The following is a 19622-nucleotide window of genomic DNA, read 5'->3' on the forward strand; positions in this document are numbered from 1 at the left end:
AAAAAATCTACACTCTTCTTCTTGGGCTAGCAGGGTACCTCCTCGAGAAGAAGCATTTCAGCCAGCTGCCTGTCCCTGACTGGCACCATCTAAATTGCTCCTTATGAACAGGGCCCCATTTACAAAGAGCCCTTTGTCTAGCCGGGGTCTTCAAATACATAGGTTCAAGAATCGGCACCCAAATGCTGGTTATTTCCCTTTATGTTAGTTCAAACCAAGCTGGGAGGTGCCAGTTCAATGCAATTTTAAAATAAATTAGTGCTAACTAATGAGAACACAATAGTGTTTTAGGTTATAGCGTCGAACACTCTTTGTGTGCTGTGAGCCTTTTGTCTAACCATCGTTTGTTCTGGAGGTCAAGAAATGGCTTGAGACAACTCCTTACACTGATATGCTTTCCCGCTTACATCTTGGAAACATCTACAATTAACGGAGTATAATAGGGAGAGTCGAAATGATAAGAAACAAAAGGCTTATGCTTCAGTCTGTGAAGATGTAGACCTACTTCAGTAATTTTCCTTGGCAAAGAGGCTTCGTACTTCTGGAGCTTTTCCCAATAAGAAACCAGCAACTGGAGGACATCACAAGCTACCTGAGCCACAATTTTATTGGGAAACTGTAAAATAAAACAAAAGCCAAAAGATAAACCACATCACTGAATGGAGGCAACTAAAATTACATTTGTAAACATGAGCTGTAATTTTAAGGTGAAACTTTTTATCATTTCAACAATCGTTTTCCTTCCTATTTATCAGTACAGAACTCTGCCAGTATCTGTGGTTTAGGTTGGCCTGAATTAAGGACAGGTTTCACACGAAACATATTTCTGTTTCTGGACAGTTTACCACTGTTCAAATGCTACAGTTAGCATTTATATCATACTGAATGTTAGTCAGGCATTTTATACAGATTAGAAATGTGTATTTGGATTATTCTATACAGCACAAAACCACAAGTTTTACTGACTTTTTTTTAGTATGTATGTATCTATCCAAACCATGCAGATCTTTCACTCTGGGGTTCTGTGAATTTGTAAATGCTTACCAACTTTAACGTACTGAACACTTCCCAGTGGTCTGCATCAAATAAGAATCGAATACCACTGACTAAGACCCATGAAGAAACTAAACAATATAATGCAAATGAGAACACAAGGTATTCTGTACTCTTCTCAGTGATAACATAAAATGGTCATTTCAGTTCATATCATTCTACATCTCCAAATAGATTGGCTAATAAACTGAATGCTGTTTATGGTATTGTGCACATCATCTTACATGAATCAATAAAATGGCACTTAAATAGAAACAATTTCACAATCCAGACTACCATGTATGTGGACTGGCCTTGGTTCTGGGTCATCTAGGTAATGGATTTTTTGCTATCTGTGCTAGGCTTTATAAGAGCCTATTGTGATTGGTAAATACCACTCCCATTTCTGATAGAGAAACTGAGGCTGAAACACTAAAATTAATTGCCCAAAGTCCCAGAGCAGGATGTTTTGATAACTCGATTAAATGTTTGGATTGCTGAGTTATACTGCTCCCGCCACTAAATTGTAAGGTCTTTGAGGGCAAGGAACATAGACTGTAAGCTTGTTGTGGGCAAGTAACATGCCTACAGACTCTGTTATATTGTACTCTCCCAAGTGCTTAGTACAGTGCTCTGCACGCAGCAAGCGCTCAATAAATACGATTGATTGATTCTGTTTTATTCTCCCAAGCTCTTCACACTCACTAGGTTTTCATCAAATTCTACTGAACTGGTTAATGTCCAAATTTGTAAAAGACATTTAACACTAAAACTCAAATCAGGCCTCCTATACTGGGTATCAGTTAAATCCAATAGCAATACAGTATGATGATCTAATTAGAATAGAAACAACGAGATGGTGACTCCAGTTATGGTCCTCTCCTGTCTTATGCCACGGAGTCATTTCCGACCCATAGAGACACCATGGACACGTATCTCCCAGAACGCCCCACCTCCACCTGCAATTGTTCCGGTAGTGGATCCATAGAGTTTTCTTGGTAAAAATCCGGAAATGGTTTACCACTGCCTCCTTCCGAACAGTAAACTCGAATCTCTGCCCTTGGCTCTCTCCCGTGCCGCTGCTGCCCAGCACAGGGTCATTTTGCCTTGTAGCATATTGCCTTGCACTTGCTAGCCACTGCCCAAGCTAGGAATGGAATGGATATGCTTCTTCTTGACTCTCCCTCCCATAGTCGAGACCAGTAGAGTACTGGAAACTCTCAAGATGTGACCCTGAGAGGGGCCCAGTTATGGTATTTCCACTGATTTTCTATCAACCATATAAAGCATCTTGTGAGCAATCTATGTTTATAATATAAGGATGTGCATATTTGGGGAAATGATTATTGTTGCTTTTGTACTTGAAGATGATCCTACTCAATCAATCAATGGTAATCTTAGAGCTACTGAGGGCAGTGCTCTGTACTGAGTGCGAAAACGTACAATACGACAGAGTTGGTAGACGCGATCCCTGCCCCAAGGTGATTTCAGTCTACTGTGGGTGACTGCTATGTGTGCTGAAAATCCAACAGACTTTTCTTTTGCACATTTGTTGGCTGCTCGGACTTCATTTGTGGCTGCAGCCCCCTATTTCAGTCCTTGGTGCTGTTCTCGACTGATTCCTTAACAAACTTTGCCCGCTCTGTTCCTGATTGCCACCTGTCAGGTTGACTTACTCATTGTTGTTTGGCCCAAGAAGGTCACATCCATAATTCTCTGTTTGAAACTAGGCTCTATAAGGCAGAATTGATTAGTGGAAAGGGCATGTGAGTCAGAAGAAGCTCACTGTGGACAGGGAAGGTGTCCGTTTATTGTTGTATTGTACTCTCCCAAGCACTTAGTACAGTGCTCCACACACGGTAAGTGCTCAATAAATACAACGGAATGAATGAAGACCAGGACTCTAGTCCCAGCTCTGTTACTGACCAGCTGTGTGGCTCAAGGCAAGTCATTTAGCCTTCCTGTGCCCCAGTTCCCTCATGTGTAAAACGGAGATAAAAGACCTGCTCTCCCTTCCCTTTAGATTGTGAGCCCCATGCTGGATAGAGATGGTATCTGATCATCTTGTATCCATCCCGATCCTAACACTTAGGAAGCACTTTATAAATGCCCTAATTATTTACATCACTGCCTCTGCTCACTCTGCTTTTGGTTATCTATTTCAGTGCTTTCTGCAGCAGCTGCTTGGACAGCCTGCTACCACCTATTCTCTGCATACATCTTGCTGCCACTGTGGATAGAACTGCAACGAACAAGGCAAAACTGCTGGCAGAAGGGCCATAGTCCAGGACCTCATGGATAAGCATTCTGAACTGATGCTCCTCCGTTTGCCCTTCACTTCAAATTCGACCTCTCCAGTTTATAGATCTCTCAATTATCTCGTTCAACTAAACACAACTGAAATCAGCACAAGCATACAGTGGTCATACAATGTTGCCCAGCACAGCTGAGATCGGGAAGAAAAAAATCAATGATCACTTCTGGAGGTAGTGACCTAGACATGGTTCTCTTAGGAGGTGAAGGGTACGTTCCAGATGAAGCCTGGGTAAGGAAATCCCATGCTTGCCCGATGCTGCGCTTGAAACTTCATTCAGTTGAGCTTCAGGGAATTTGAAGGGACCAGGGACACTGGCTCCTTTCCAGAGTGTGCGCTAAGGCATTCCAACTCCACTCCGCATCACATGGACAAAGAGCAGTTGTGGCCGGAAAATAAGATGCTCTCTTGATTGTACAAAATGAAACGCGTAAGGTTTTCAATACATACGAGGGGACTAGCTTCAGACAAGGGAGCAAGAGTACAATCCCAAATTAAGTGCTCATGTTTACAGGCACTAAAGACCCTGATCACTTCAGCTAAACAAGTGAATCATTTTTAAAATCTAAAAAAATTCTAGCTGTCCTGTCAAGATGGGCAACAAATAACTCATTTATACTGCAATCTTGATATATAGCCACTTAAGCTTTTATAAAATTACCTTACGCCCCCCACCAAAAAAAGAGATTTCTCCTAGACCAAGAGGAACCCATGTTTTCAATAACTGCACATGTGAGGTCACGGTTATAGTGCAAATAGCCTTCACATCACTAAGGTAAGAGAAGTACCTAGATCATCAGCCAGGATGTCTCCTTATAAACAAAATCCCTTTGTCTAGCTCAAGAGACTGTCTCCAATAATTCATCCTTAGTGAAGGCACAGCTTCCAGGTTGCACAGTCTCCTGATGAGAAAAGAAAGTCTTCTCTGGTTTTTTTTTTGGAGTCCACTTCTACGTTCCCCTCCTGCCTGCCTGCCTTTTAACTGTCAATCTACAGGCCACTCAGCTGCCTCTCCTTATTCCCCTTAGGAGGAATGACTCTCCTTCAATTAGCCTGATTGATGAGCAGCCATGGAGCAGGGTCTAATACGGCAGGTGTGCTCTAATCTGCCACAATATGAAAATGGGACAGAAAAGTTCAGCTCTTCTGAAGCATCCTCTGCAGCCTATAGCCACTATTTTATCATGCGACATGTCAATGTAGTGACAACGGTCCCAAGTTACCTGACTATGATTAGCCATCAGAGTTTTTTTTCCCCCCATACCAGGATTTTTAAACTCTACTTACATGCTCGGATATAAGAGAAAATATGTTCTATGCTCACAATATCTGTTGCCAAAACATCCTAAAATTGACCTGCTAATACTATTCCTTATCAAAAATGCTGGTCAGTTAAAAATCTGAAAACTAACACGTACATCGCTGACCTGTTGAAAAAGAAATGGTCAGATTTACATTTGCAATAACTCTACGGATATCCTGACACAGAAGACCCCCCCAGAAACCATGATTTAACAGTACCTTCAAGGTAACACCTATAACATTTATTGCATCCTTCACTTGAGGGTGGTTTGTGCACTGCACAAGTTCTTCACATATCCAAACACCAAGGCAGCATACAGCGATGCACCTTTGAAATGGAAATTAAAAAAACTCTCATGAAACATCTTTCCTCCTGACAACTGCTACTATAAACATGTGTTTCAAGAACCCCAGGATGAGAAAATGAAAATCACAGGGGCATTAAAGAATTTAACACTGTAACGCCTTTGGCCCTCCTTCCATGACAAATATAAATTTTAGTTTCAGTGCTGTTTACTTAAATATTTTATGAAACAAATTGCATTTTTTGTTACTATGCCCAACATCCATTGAACATTTCAGTCTTCTATAAAAATGGCATAAAACAAGTAATACAACTAAAACTCCAGTTATTCAATTATCATCACCATCTTGACTGTAAGCTCTTCATGGTCAGGAAACAGATCAACCACCTCTACTACTGCACTGAACTCTCCCAAGAGCTTAGTACACTGTACTGCACAAAGTGCCACTGATTGATGGAAATACAATCAATTCTTTCAAAACATGAATTTTCTCCATTTCGGGTAAACTACAGTGAAATAATTGGAAAATATTCTCCTAACTACTTGCATCTATCTGTGTAAGAATGTTATTGTGTTGGAAGAAATGATTGCATTGCATGCACACAGTGTCAGTCGAAGTGTGAGTTTTCCTTAACATAGGATTCTTCAAGAATGCAACCCCTACATTAATTCATTCATTCAATCGTATTTACTGAGCACTTACTGTGTGCAGAGCACTGTACTAAGCGTTTGGGACACATATAGAGACAGTTCCTACCCAACAACGGGCTCATAGACAATAAAATAAAATATGTAGACAGGTGTCAAAATCATTAAAATAAGTAGAATTATAGCTATATGCACATCATTAACAAAATACATAGAATAGTAAATATGTACAAGTAACATAAATAGAGTAATAAATCTGTACAAATATATACAAGTGCTGTGGGGAGGGGAAGGAGGTAGGGCGGGGGTGGATGGGGAGGAGGAGAGGAAAAAGGGGGCTCAGTCTGGGAAGGCCTCCTGGAGGAGGTGAGCTCTCAGTAGGGCTTTGAAGGAAGGAAGAGAGCTAGTTTGGCAGATGTGTGGAGGAGGGCATTCCAGGCCAGGGGAAGGATGTGGGCTGGGGGTCGACGGTGGGACAGGCGAGAACGAGGCACAGTGAGGAGGTTAGCAGCAGAGGAGCGGAGGGTGAGGGCTGGGCTGGAGAAGGAGAGAAGGGAGGTGAGGTAGGAGAGCCTTGAAGCCGAGGGGAATCAGCTGTAGCCTAAAGCCAGTTGGCAGGGATTCCCATGTTGTCTCCCACAATCCCCATGTCTTCGAGTTTCTTAATTCACCTTTCTAAGGACAGTGATTTCGGAAGTGAATTTTTGTGCTGGATCTCCTTCTGTTTCCAGATTGATTCAACAGTGTTGAATGACTTACACGGGTTTCAGAAAGAATCAAAACTCCCACAACCTTTGCTAGACTCACCCACTGTTTCCTATCAATGAGAGTGTGAATCTCTGCACTCTGTTTCATCAATCAATCATACTGAGTGCTGACTGTATGTCAAGGACTGTAATAGGCAGGAGGGAGAGAACAAGAGAGATGGTGGATACATTCCCTGCCTACAATGATGATGATGATAATAATAATAATAATAATAATAATAATAATAATAATGATAACTGTGGTATTTGTTAAGCTCTTACTACGTGCCAGATCCTATACTGAGCAGTGGGGCGAATACAAGCAAATCCAGTTGGGCACCAACCCTGTCCCATGTGGGGCTCTCAGTTTCAATCCCCATTTTACAGACGAGGTAACTGAGGACCAGAGAAGTGACTCGCCCAAGGTCACACAGTAGATAAGTGGTTGAGCCGGGACTAGAACCCAAGGTGCTCACAGTCCAGAAAGAGAGTCTGACAACGCAATGAATTACTAATAAGGAAATGTGAGAGTGGGAGTATAGACCCACAGGCAACATTTTGTTCAGATCTCAATAGGTTTCCTCGGTTCACTTTTCAACAGTAATCCACTGATCTTTAGAGGCACTCTTCCTATTCTCTTAGTCTTTTTTGTGTCTGAGAGATGAGAGACCAGTGCAAGCAGAGTTGATGCACTTGTCTTTATTCTTTAGGCACTTTTCTAAAAATCTCTCCCTTTCCCCTCTTCCTTTCCTTGCTAGCACTCATTAGTTGTCCTGCCTTTTAGAGCCAGGTATCATCAATCAATCATATTTATTGAGCACTTACTGTGCTAAGTGCTTGGAAGAATATAACAGAGTTGGTAGACACCTTCTCTGCCCACAAGGGGCTATATATTAATTCTATTGTGTTCTTCCAAGTGCTTAGTACAGTGCTCTGCACACAGTGTAGGTGCTCAATAAATACTATTTATGGCATTTGTTAAGCGCTTACTATGTGCCAAGCACTGTTGTAAGTGCTGGGGTAGATACAAGGTAATCAGGTTGTCTCACGTAGGACTCACCATTTTAATCCCCATTTTACAGATGAGGTAACTGAGGTACAGAATTAAGTATCTTGCCCAAGATCACACAGCAGACCAGTGGCGGAGTCATGATTAGAGTCCACGAGAAGCAGCGTAGTTTAGTGGAAAGAGCCCGGGCTTGGGAGTCAGAATTCGTGGGTTCTAATCCCTGCTCTGCTGCTTGTCAGCTGTGTGACTTTGGGCAAGTCACTTCACATCTCTGGGCCTCAGTTCCCTCATCTGGAAAATGGGGATTAAAACTGTGAGCCCCACGTGGGAAAACCTTTTACCCCAAGCGCTTAGAACAGTACTCGGCACATAGTAAGCACTTAACAAATCCCATTATTATTATTATCCTCTGACTCCCAAGGCTATGCTCCTTCCACTAAGCCACATATTTAATGCTTTGCTTCAATGATATGAGCAAACATTCTTTTTGCACCTGAGTTTCAGAATCCAGTTAAGTCCTCAGTTTGTATAATTTTCTAAGTATTTTATTATCTTAAACTAATGTTTCCTCACTCTATTGCAACCAGCAGAAATTCCCAACCTTTGGCTTTAAGGCACTCAATCAGCTCCCTTCCCACTACTTATCGTAGCTCCTCTCCCATTACTCCCCAGTTAGAAGAGTTTGCTCCTCTCATGCTAACCTACTCAATGTGCCTCCTTCTCATCTCACTTGCCACATCTCATCTCTCTTGCTCTAGCTCTCCCTTCTGCCTAGAATTCCCTCCCTCTTAATATCCAACAGACCACCGTTTTAACGTCCGCGGGGGGGAAAGGCAGGAGATGTGGGAAGAGAAGGAGGAGGAAGGAGGAAGACAAGCGGGGATGGTCTCTATTACTGTATTGTACTTTCCCAAGCACTTAGTACAGTGCTCTGCATGTAGTAAGCACTCAATAAATACAACTGAATGAACGAATGAATGAATGAATGAATGAAAAGGAAGGAGGAGGAGGAGGCAGGTAACTTCTAGACTGTGAGCTTGTTAAGGGCAGGGATTGTCTTTACTTGTTGCTGAATTGTACTTCCCAAGCACTGAAAACAGTGCTCTGCACAGAGTAAATGCTCAATAAATACAATTGAATGAATGATTTTCAAGGTTCTTCTGAAATCACATTGCCTTCAGGAGGTCTTCTCCCCAGCCTATTTCCCCCCTACTGCCACTTCAGTATTTCCAAATCATACAAATACAGGGTTATTCACATCACCCCCAACCCACAGCACTTCATACTGTAGCTTTACCCTAACTTTATTCTCTATTTTTCCCCTTATCTGTAATTTACTTTAGTGTCTCCCTCCCACATCACACTGTAAAGCCCTTGAGGCAATAATCATGTCTATTAAATAATCAAGCACTTAGTACAATGCTTTACACAGAGTAAATGCTCAATAAACACTATTTATTGATTTGATCATACCTTTACTTCAGCCTTAAACCTACTCTTGAAAAACATTTTCCAAATCGATTATTTCTCCTATAAAGAGATGTGTTGTTCCTCTACAAATTTCCTAGTCACGAATTTCACATTTTCATATGTCCCCATTTCCGCTAGCCTTTTAGTTACTGTAGCAATAAGGACATCTAGTTTTCTGCTTTCTTTATTATGAAAACATGCTTCGCTTTACTTGCAAATGTTTCTATCTGGGTGAAGTAAACAACTGGGAAAGGACCTTCTTTCCTTCTATACTAGTGTCCTACTGGGAAGGTATATATTGAATTTATATAAATCGCAACCAAGGGGAGCTGCTGAATATCCTAAACCTGTTTTGGTTGGGTTTGCCTGCCGATTACAGTGGGTCAAGTTGCTAAGAGTGGACAATCAGAATGATTATAAGGTGTCATGACCCTTTTGGGGATAGGGGAGGTGGGGTGTCACAATCTCTCCTCAATATCTCCAATTTGGGGTATACCAAATGGCATAACAAAGGGATTCCACTGTAACTATTCTACTTGGTGTAAGTAATTTATTAGTAGGTAAGGTGCTTTATTTTCGGCAACATTACCTGAGGCCAATAAGCATGCATGGTTTCAGCATTTGTATTTGCTATGGTTATCTTAATCCTACAATTACTGAGGACTGTTCAGGGTATACTCTTATCTAGTATTCTTCCCTGCACTTTACTTTTGGGATTTTCTCTTCTCATCCAAATAACAACTCAGATGCCCACTAGAGTTTAAGACCCTTGACATAAGGGACGGTTCTCTCCCAAGTGTTCAGTACAGTGCTGTCCACTAACAGGTCTGTATTCTCCTAAACGCTTAGGACAGGGGTGGGCAAACAGTAGGTTGAAGGCTCTCTGAGGGAATGGATCACACCTACCTATTCTACTGTACTCTCCCAAGCACGTAGCATAGTAAGCGTTCGATAAATATCACTGTTTGATCGACTGATCGATTCTCCTGAAATCCTGGTGATAAAATTTTTCAGGAACACCAAGAAAAACACGATAGTCTCCAATTTATTTTGCAAATCAAATACTTAAATTTTAAATTTATCCTGGTTTTAGGCAGTTTCTCCCAATAAGTAATGAATTGAAGAACTGAGTGATCAGGTATTTGGGTGAAAAGTGGTATCTTCCCAGATTTTGATTTTACATTTTTATACCTCACATTTCTCCCAATTTCATGAAATGAAACATGATCCAATAGCTTCATGTGACTTGCTACTAAACTCAGCTACTGTTTTAAGGCTCCTTTTTATGCCACTTTAAGAAACCAGCAAAGCATTTTCACTGCAGTTTTCAATATGTTGTTTCAATCAAAATATTTTAGAAATGCACCATCTTAAAATCCTAAAATGTTTCATCTCCTATTCAGTATTTACCTTGCACCTTCACTTGGCTCACTTGTTGCATTCTTCAGTAAAATATTTATGAGGTAACACTAGAAAACAAAAGGAAAAATGTTGTTCTCGATTTCATTCACCATATGTAGCTGACCATGTGTTGGCTGATGTGTGTCTAATAGGATACCAAGGAATTTTAGCCTGTGAGAAGCAGCATGGCCTAGTGGATAGAGCACGGGCCTGGGTGCCAGAAGATTGTGGGTTCTAATCCTGGCTTCGCCACTTGTCTGCTGTGTGACCTTGGGCAAGTCACTTAACTTCTCTGGGCCTCAGTCCCCTCCTTTGTAAAATGGGGATGAAGACTGTGAGCCCTATGTGGGAGAGGGTTTGAGTCCAACCTGATTATCTTGTATCTATCCCAGTGCTCAGACCACTGACTGGCACAAAGTGCTTAACAAATACCATAATTATTATTATTATTACAGCCAGAAAGGCTACGAGAAGAGGAGGAAGACTGTGAGCCCCACGTGGGACAACCTGATTACCTTGTATCCCCCCCAGCGCTTAGAAAAGAGCCTGGCACATAGTAAGCACTTAACAAATACCATTATTATTATTATTATTACCAAGACAGATTTGTGATTGAGGGACTAGACAGCAGAAATATACATGTTTGGAGATCTTTTGGAGCCTATAGGGAGATTCAAGCCCAATGTGGGCAAGGATTGTCTCTATTTGTTGCTGAACCGTACTTCCCAAGTGCTTAGTACAGTGCTCTGTACACAGTAAGTGCTCAATAAATACGACTGAATGAGCGAGTTCAAGCAAAAGTGATGAAACAGATTGGGTGGCTTTCCCTCCTGACTGGTGAGAGAGCAGTATAAGCTCCTCAACAAAGCCATGGTTGAGTCAGACCAGTGGCCGATCCTCAGGCAACATTCTGTCTCCAGCTACAGCCCCACACGATGCTTGGAGGCACAGTGAGATGGTTATTCTGCTTGACGTCTCCCTCAAGGATAACGGACTCTCCCATCAGGAACGATGGATGAGTCTCAGTCTTGAGACTTCAGGATCGAGAATGTGTGTAGAGACGTTGACTAAAGCACCCCTCAGACACTCAGAACTCCTAGGGCACGGAGTTCATTCAACGAGCGATTAGGTGGTAGAAAAGCAGCCAATTGGAAAGGTCATGTGTGGCCTTTGCCTATGTCAGCCAGCGACAGGGAGAACCAGGGTTAGTTCTCAGATCTTCCGATTCCTAGAGCAGTGCTCTTTCCATGGATCCAACAGGAGAACTCTCCTCGTGGTTAGGGATGAAAATAATGATAATGATGATGGTAAAAACAATAGCAATAACTGTGGTATTTGTTAAGTACTCACTATATGTCAGGCACTGTAATAATAATAAAAATAATAGTATTTGTTAAGCGCTTACTATGTGCAAAGCACTGTTCTAAGCACTGGGCTGTAGTAAATGTGTGGTAGATAGAAGATCATCAGGTCCCCATGGGGCATACAATGTAACAGTAACAATAATATTAACTGTGGTATTTGTTAAGTGTTTACTGGGTGCCAGGCACTGTACTAAGCGCTGGGGTGGACTCAAGCAAATCGTGTTGGACACGGTCTTTGTTCCCCGTGGCACAGTCTTACAGTCTCAATCCCCATTTTACAGATGTGGTAACTGAGGCACAGAGAAGTGAAGTGACCTGCCCAGGGTCACACTGCAGATAGATGGCAGTACCAGGATTACAATCCATGACCTTCCGAGCCCCAGGCCCATGCTCTATTCATTCATTCATTCACTCGTACTTATTGAGCGCTCACGGTGTGCAGAGCACTGTACTAAGCACTTGGAAAGTACAACTCGGCAACAGAGAGAGACAATCCCTACCCAACAACGGGCTCACTCTATCCACTACACCTAGCAGGGAGAACAGCAGAGGAGGAATGTGGCCTAGTGAAAAGAGTATGAGCCTGGGATCAGAGAACCTGAGTTCTAACCCAGCTCTGCGATGTGCCTGCTGTATAACCTTGGGCAAGTCACTTAACTTTTCTGTGCCTCAGTTTCCTCATTTGTAAAATGGGGGTTCAACACCTGTTCATCCTTCTACTCTGGGGGACCTGTATGAGACAGGGACTGTGTCGGATCTGATTATCTTGTACCTTTTCCAGTGCTTAAAAAAGTGCCTGACACACGGTAAGCACTTAAACACCACAATTCTTCTTCTTCTTCTTGTTATTATTATTATTACTATTATTAACAGTAACAGCAGGTACTGAATCCCCATTTTACAGATGAGGGAACTGAAGTCCAGAGAAGTTAAGTGACTTGCCCAAATTCACACGGTAGGCAAGTGGCAGAGACAGGATTAGAACCCAGATCCTCAGATTCCCAGTTCTTTCCACTAGGCCACGCTGCTTCCATAGAGATCTCCACTGGTGATGGAGGGACTGGATAGCAGAAATATAAATAAACGTAAATATAACCACCCTAACACATCCTTCTAAGTACACATCACAGATTCATTCCCTATGAATAGATTCACACCCTTCTTGAACATATTGATATTTTCTGTGGACAAAAATTTTGCTGGTAAAGTATATGGTAAAATCTCTTTTCTGTAAACATGAATTATCTGTATACTAGGCTCTGCGTAATGTTTCCATTAATCAGGGAATCAAATGCTTCTTCTCTAGTGTTCAAGGAGGTAATTGGTAATTTATATGTGTTTACTCGTCTTTATTTGTACTTGAGTATTTTGCCAATGATGAGCTGAATGAATATGTGCCTCTTCTACACCACTTCAGATAATTTCATTTCATCACAAATGCAAGTACAGTATGTACATCCAGCTAACAGTAAAGTTAGGAGCAGTTACTCAAGGAAGAGAAGAATGATGTAGAAAAGAAAAATGACTAATAGACATTATTAAAAAATAGATGAAGCTGCTTAAGAAACGATATCTTGAATTTACCTAGCTCTCCATTTGATGCCTTAAAAACATACAAAACGCTAGCCTCAACTATTCTACAGAATGCACTTATTTTACCATTACAACTCTGCATTCGTGAGGGTATTTCCTATATTAGCCTGTCCCCCAATTCCCAACTGAATATGTGATAAGCCTATAAGAGCAGAGAAAAATCAAACCTAATTAGCCTGTTTAACTGAATTGTAAATGTTAGAAGATTCGATAGACTGTGTTAATAACTTTAAATTTACTTTGATGTCTTCAGATCCTGGGATGACCGCATCCGTTTTGGGAAATGACTGCAGTACAGGAATTTCCTGGTAGATGTTTGGAAAGCAAACAAGAGAACCAAGAATGGTGTGAGCTTCGGAACGAGGGGCCTGTCCAAAGAAAAATCAAACACGGAACACAATTAGGTTGGAAACTTCGAGGGGTTTTTAAACCAAACCCAGAAGCACCCAATCCCATGGAAGTGGGCAAGAAAGTGCTGTTTAGCTCTTGCGGTGTTGGCGAAGACAGTTATTTGGTCAGATCACCTAACCACATATGTCACCCATTCTTGTGCAGTTGCGAGTGGGGAGATCAACACAAATTGTGTAAATGGAGGTAAGCAGGCTCAGATAGTTCCCCTGGAATCCACTGGCCATTCTCTGATCAAAGTCTAAGTAACAATCACTGCCCCTCTGGGGCAAGGATAACAATAACAACAATTGTGGCATTTGTTAAGTGCGTACTATTTGCTGTACCAAGAGCCCCACATGGGTCTCAGTCTAAGTACAAGATTGAACACGTATCGAATCCCCATTCTGCAGATAAGGGAACAGAGGCACAGAAAAATTAAGTGATTTGCCCAAGGTCACACAGCAGGGAAATGGGAAAGCAGCATGGCGTAGTGGATAGAGCATGGGCCTGACAGTCAGAAGGTCTTGGGTTCTAATCCCAGCTCCACCACTTGTTTGCTGTTTGACCTTAGGCAAGTCACTTCACTTCTCTGTAACTCAGTTACCTCATCTGTAAAATGGGGAATAAGACTGTGAGCCCTATGTGGGACAGGGACTGTGTCCAATTTGCTTGTATCCACCCCAGTGCTTAGCATAGTGCCTGGCACACAGAAAGCACTTGACAAATACCATAATTATTATTATTATTATAGCGAGCAATTGGCAGAGCCAGGATTTGAACCCAGTTCCTCTGACTCCAAGAGGCCCCATGGTTATTCATATCTTCCACCAAATACCAGGCCGAAACTAGAGGGTAGTTCTCAAGAAGGATAAAGTGAAAAGGGTCATCTTGAGTAAAAACAATAACGATGAAGAAAGGTAGATGATTTGTAATGAAAATGTGGAAACGTGAAACTGGGTAATATTCAGGAGCCGGGATTTTCTATGTATTACATTTCATAGGTCCAGTCAGTCCTCTGACCAGAGCGCCCTACAATTAACATTCCCCTTGCATTTTCCTCCTCTTGTTTTCACCTATTCTATTCAGCCACATGCTGGAGGACACAAAATGCAATCTGGGTGTTGGTTGTAGAATATCCTCTGGTCCTCTGGGAATCTTGGAGCGGTACGATAACCTCTAATGCTCCTAAAGTCCCTCTCCCTATCTCCCTATTTCCTTGCCAACTATTTTTCTGATAAAACTGAACCTATGCGGCTTGGACATCCTAAGTCTCCCTATCTCCTCCTCACTACTCTTTCTACCATTTGTACGCATTAGCTTCTACTTGCTAGCTGTTTCTCAAAAAAAGTCACATCAAATCCACTCCACCTACTTGTGTCTCTCACCCTTTCCCCTCTCCTAATCAATAAATCAGAGAGAAGCAGTATGGTGTAGTGGATAGAGCATGGGCCTGGGAATCAGAAGGTCATAGAGGTTCCAATCCCAACTCCGCCACTTGTCTGCTGTGTGACCTTAGGCAAGCCACTTCACTTCTCTGTGCCTCAGCTATCTCATCTGTAAAATGGGGATCGAGACTGTGAGCCCCATGTGGGACATGGACTGTGTCCAACCTGACTTGCTTGCAACCACCCCACCACTTAGACCAGTGCGTGGCACATAATAAACACTTAACATATACCATAATTATTACTATTATTGTTATTAGTACTTACTGAGTGCTTACTGTGTGCACAGCATTGTACTAAGCACTTGGGAGAGAACAAAAGAAGAGAGTTGGTAGAAATGATACAAGCCCACATGGAGTTTTCTGTCTACAGGGAGAGACAGACATTAAAATCAATTACAGATAGGGGAAGCAACAGAATATAAGGATAGATAACCAAGTGATGTGTGGGTGGGGTGAGTACTGAAATGCTTCATGGGTTCAGGCCCAATAGTAGAGGCAATGCAGAGGGGATGGCAAACAGGGTGGGGAAATGAGGGGTTAATCAGAGAAAGCCTCTTGGAGGAGGTATGTTATTAGTAAGGCTTTGACTAATAATAATAATGGTATTTGTTAAGCACTTACTACATGCCAAGCACTTTTCTAAACACTGTGGGGGTGGGGGGGGATACAAGGTAATCAGGTTGTCCCACATGGGGCTCACAGTCTTAATCCCCATTTTACAGATGAGACAACTGAGGCACAGAGAAGTTAAAGTGACTTGCCCAAAGTCACACAGCTGACAAGTGGCGGAGCCGAGATTAGAACCCATGACTTCTGACTCCCAAACCCGGGCTCTTTCCACCGAGCCATGCTGCTTGAAAATGAGGAGCATGGTGGATCAGGATTGCATGCTCTAAGATAACCAATGACCTCCTTGTAGGCTTAAACCCTCATCCTCCTTGACCTCTCGGCTACCTTTGGCACTTCGGACCCCTTCCTTCTGCAGACAGGGCACAAACTGGTTCTTCTCCTATCTCTCCGACTGTTCCTTCTCTGTTTTGTTCATTGGCTTTGCCTCTGACTGGAAGGCAGAGGGCTTGGATTCAAATCCTGGCTCTGCCCACTGTGTGACCTTGGGCAAGTCATGTAACTTCTCGGTGGCTCAGTTTCCTCGTCTATAAAATAGGGATAAAATACCTACCTACCTACTAAGACCGTGAGCCCTGTGTGGGACAGGGACTGCATCCAATCTGATCATCTTGTATATATGCCAGCTTTTGGCTCATAGTAACTGCTTACCAAATACTATTATCCTTATTGTTATTATCATTATCACCCATTAGGAGATGTCCCTAAAAACTCTTCTTTCCAAGTGGAAAGTAGACGGAACTAAGAGTCAGGAGACCTGGTTGGAGTCCTATCTTTATCACTGGCCTACTGTGAGACTTTGGGCAAGGACTTAACCTCTCTGGGCCTCAGTGTGTTCATCTGGAAAATGGGGATTAGATAATATAATAATAATAATAATAATGGTATTTGTTAAGCGCTTACTACGGGCAAAGCACTGTTCTAAGCATTGGGGAGGTTACAAGGTGATCAGGTTGTCCCACAGGGGGCTCACAGTTTTAATCCCCATTATATAGATGAGGGAACTGAGGCACAGAGAAGTTAAGTGAGTTGCCCAAAGTCACACAGCTAACAGTTGGCAGAGCTGGGATTTGAACCCATGACATCTGACTCCAAAGCCCGGGCTCTTTCCACTGAGCCAGGCTGCACCTCCCATACAGACTGGGAGCCTTCTGAAGAGTAGAAACTGCATCCAATTTCATAACCGTGAATCAATCCCAGCACTTAGCACATAGTATGAACCTAATAAAGGTCATAATCATAAGAATACACCCACTCTCTTGGTGAGCTCATTCACCCATGTGGCTTCAGCTAGCACTTCTATCTTGGATAGCTCCTGAATCTACCACTCACTCAATCAATTGTATTCACTGAGTGCTTACTGTGGGCAGAGCACTGTACTAAGTGCTTGGGAAAGGACAAAAAAACAGAGATGGTAGACAACTTTCCTGCCCACAACAAGCTTACAGTCCAGCGGGAGAGGATCTACCTCTCTCCTAACCTACAATTCCAGATTTCTTCTTACCTTCAGGACATCACTCCTTGGATTCATTCAAACGTATTTATTGAGTGCTTACTGTGTGCAGAGCACTGTACTAAGCGCTTCTACATCAACAGTTCTAAACCTGAACTACTCACCTTCATTTCTAAACCCACTCTTTCTTCTGATCTTACCACTCTGTCGATAACACTACCATCCTCCGTTCTCTAGAAGCCCCTATCTCAATGTCATCCTCAAAGCAACACTGACTTTAAGCTCTCACATTCAATCTACTGTTATATCCTGCTGGCTCTTTCTACCCAACATTTCTTAGACCTGTCCCTTCTCCATCCAAACAGCTAGCGCCTCAGGCCAAGCTCTTACATTATCACAACTTAACTACTGTATCAGCCTTCTCACTGGTCTCCTTGCCTCCAGCCTCACTCCCTGAAATCTATACGACATTCGGCTGAGCTGTGCAGTGCTCCTCACACATCTCTCCACTCCTCAAAACCCTCCAATGGCTTTCTATTTCCCGCTACATCAAGCAAAGATACCTCACAATCAACTTCCAGGTTCTTCACCAATTTTCCCCAAATAATATATCTGCTATCTTCACCCACTGGAATACCCAGTTGGCTCTCTTCATTCTTCCTAAGCTAACCTTCAAGCCAATGTCACTCTAGACTCTCCACCTCTGTTCTCTTGCTGTTTTTCTGTTTGGAACTCTCTCCCGAAGCCCCTTGAAATCCAACAAGCCACAGGTCTCTATGTTCAAAGCCCTCCTAAAATTCCACCTCCTCCAATAAGCTGTCTCTGATTTTTCCTCCAATAAGCCTTCTCTGTTTCATTCCTATTGCCCTGAGTCACATACATCACCACATTTGTCACCTCTAGCATATGTGTGTACATATGCATATTCAATTGAACAGTCAATTATTTATTCTGTTGTCTCTAACCATATTAAATATTTTAAAAACCACCTCCCCCGTTAGAGTGTAAGCTCCTTGTGGACAGCGAGCATATCTCATGCTTCTGTAGTACTTTCCCAAATGCTGTGTGCAGTGCATTACACCCAGTGGGAGTTTGATAAGATTCCATTACTACTATTATCACTAGCGTAGTAATGCACTGTACTCTGCTTTTGGGAGCAACACCGAAAATCATCAGACCATTTTCACTGAAGCTCTAATATCTTAAAGAGTCTGACTGAAAGCACACAGAACGACATGAAAATGATTTTGAATTATTTCTCAGAATCAGGAAAATGCAATGAACTGACAACTAGCCTGAAAAAGGCCATGGTTATGTACCAGCCTGCACCTAGGAAACTCTCTAAAAAAGGCAAAGATCTACAACCACAATACAAACAAGAAACACACTACCCAATGATGTAAAGACAACCAAGAAGTAGAAAGCAGAATCAAGACAGCTAGTATGTCCTTTAGGACACTGACAGAATGTGGTATCAATAAAGGTATCATGATTCAGACCCAAAAAACTCTGCGGAGAAACTGAAGTGTCCAGGCATGTCAATCTATCACTCAGTGGTACCTATTGAGCGCATACTCTGTGCAGACCAGTCTACAAAGCGCATGGGGAGAGTAGAGTAAGGAGGCCCAATGCCTGTCCCGAAGAAGCTTACAAACAGCCTCTATTTTTTCCAATCTCCACTATACTTGTAAACTTTCTCACCCATCTGTAGCACTTTGGTACAAATTCAATCACTCAATTGTATTTATTGAGTGCTATGTGCAGAACACTATACTAAGTGCTTGAGACAGGACAAATCAAAAGAATTAGCAGACCTGTTCCCTGACCATAACAAGCTTACAGTGTACAGATTCATTTATATTCTCCATCATTTCACCACCTATTTATTCATAATAACAATGATGGCATTTATTAAGCGCTTACTATGTGCAAAGCACTGTCCATTCACTTTTTCCTTCGAGGTGAAAGTAATTTTTCATCTGTCTCCCTCAATAGACAATAAGCACTCTAGCCACAAGGATAACACTTTCTATGTCTAGTGACTCCCTTAAGCACTTAGTACAGTGCTCGGCACATAGCAGGTGCTCAATAAATCCTACGGAATGATAGATCTACCTGGAGAAGTTTTTCTCAATACCTTATCTATTAAAAGAATTTTAAAATGTGCTTATTCCAATACACAACCGACAAAATATCATGAACTACATATAGTATACTCCCATCAGAGCTTAGAACAGTGCTTTGCACATGGTAAGCGCTTAATAAATGCCATGATGATGATTTTAGGGAAAAACATGACCTAAGGGATGAATTTCTAATATCCTGGAAGCTCATTTCTATCAGGCCAAAAGGAAGAGAAAATGGTAAGAAGCTAAATAATTGTCAGTGTCCATAACACACATTAAACCTTAATGACTCTGGTTTTTATATCATCCAGATAATCTTACTGTAAATGCTGTATTTATGGCCTAATCTTCATTAACTTGCAAGCTACTGATACACGTATCTCTGTATAGTACAA

The 19622-nt window shown here is 42.1% G+C and overlaps 1 protein-coding gene across 1 annotated transcript in view; it reads right to left on the bottom strand.

Annotated features, from left to right (window-relative positions):
• RALGAPA2 (Ral GTPase activating protein catalytic subunit alpha 2) overlaps window positions 1-19622 on the bottom strand; it is a 421002-nt gene that overhangs the window by 170479 nt on the left and 230901 nt on the right. The window contains exons 25-28 of the mRNA XM_038744021.1: window positions 13424-13552; window positions 10237-10295; window positions 4868-4976; window positions 506-616 (exon numbers count right to left, since the gene is read on the bottom strand). Of these exons, the coding sequence (XP_038599949.1) occupies window positions 506-616; window positions 4868-4976; window positions 10237-10295; window positions 13424-13552 (408 nt within the window). The remainder of the gene's footprint in view (window positions 1-505; window positions 617-4867; window positions 4977-10236; window positions 10296-13423; window positions 13553-19622) is intronic.

This window comes from Tachyglossus aculeatus, chromosome 1 (assembly GCF_015852505.1).
Source record: "Tachyglossus aculeatus isolate mTacAcu1 chromosome 1, mTacAcu1.pri, whole genome shotgun sequence".
In the NCBI taxonomy this organism is placed as follows: Eukaryota; Metazoa; Chordata; class Mammalia; order Monotremata; family Tachyglossidae; genus Tachyglossus; species Tachyglossus aculeatus.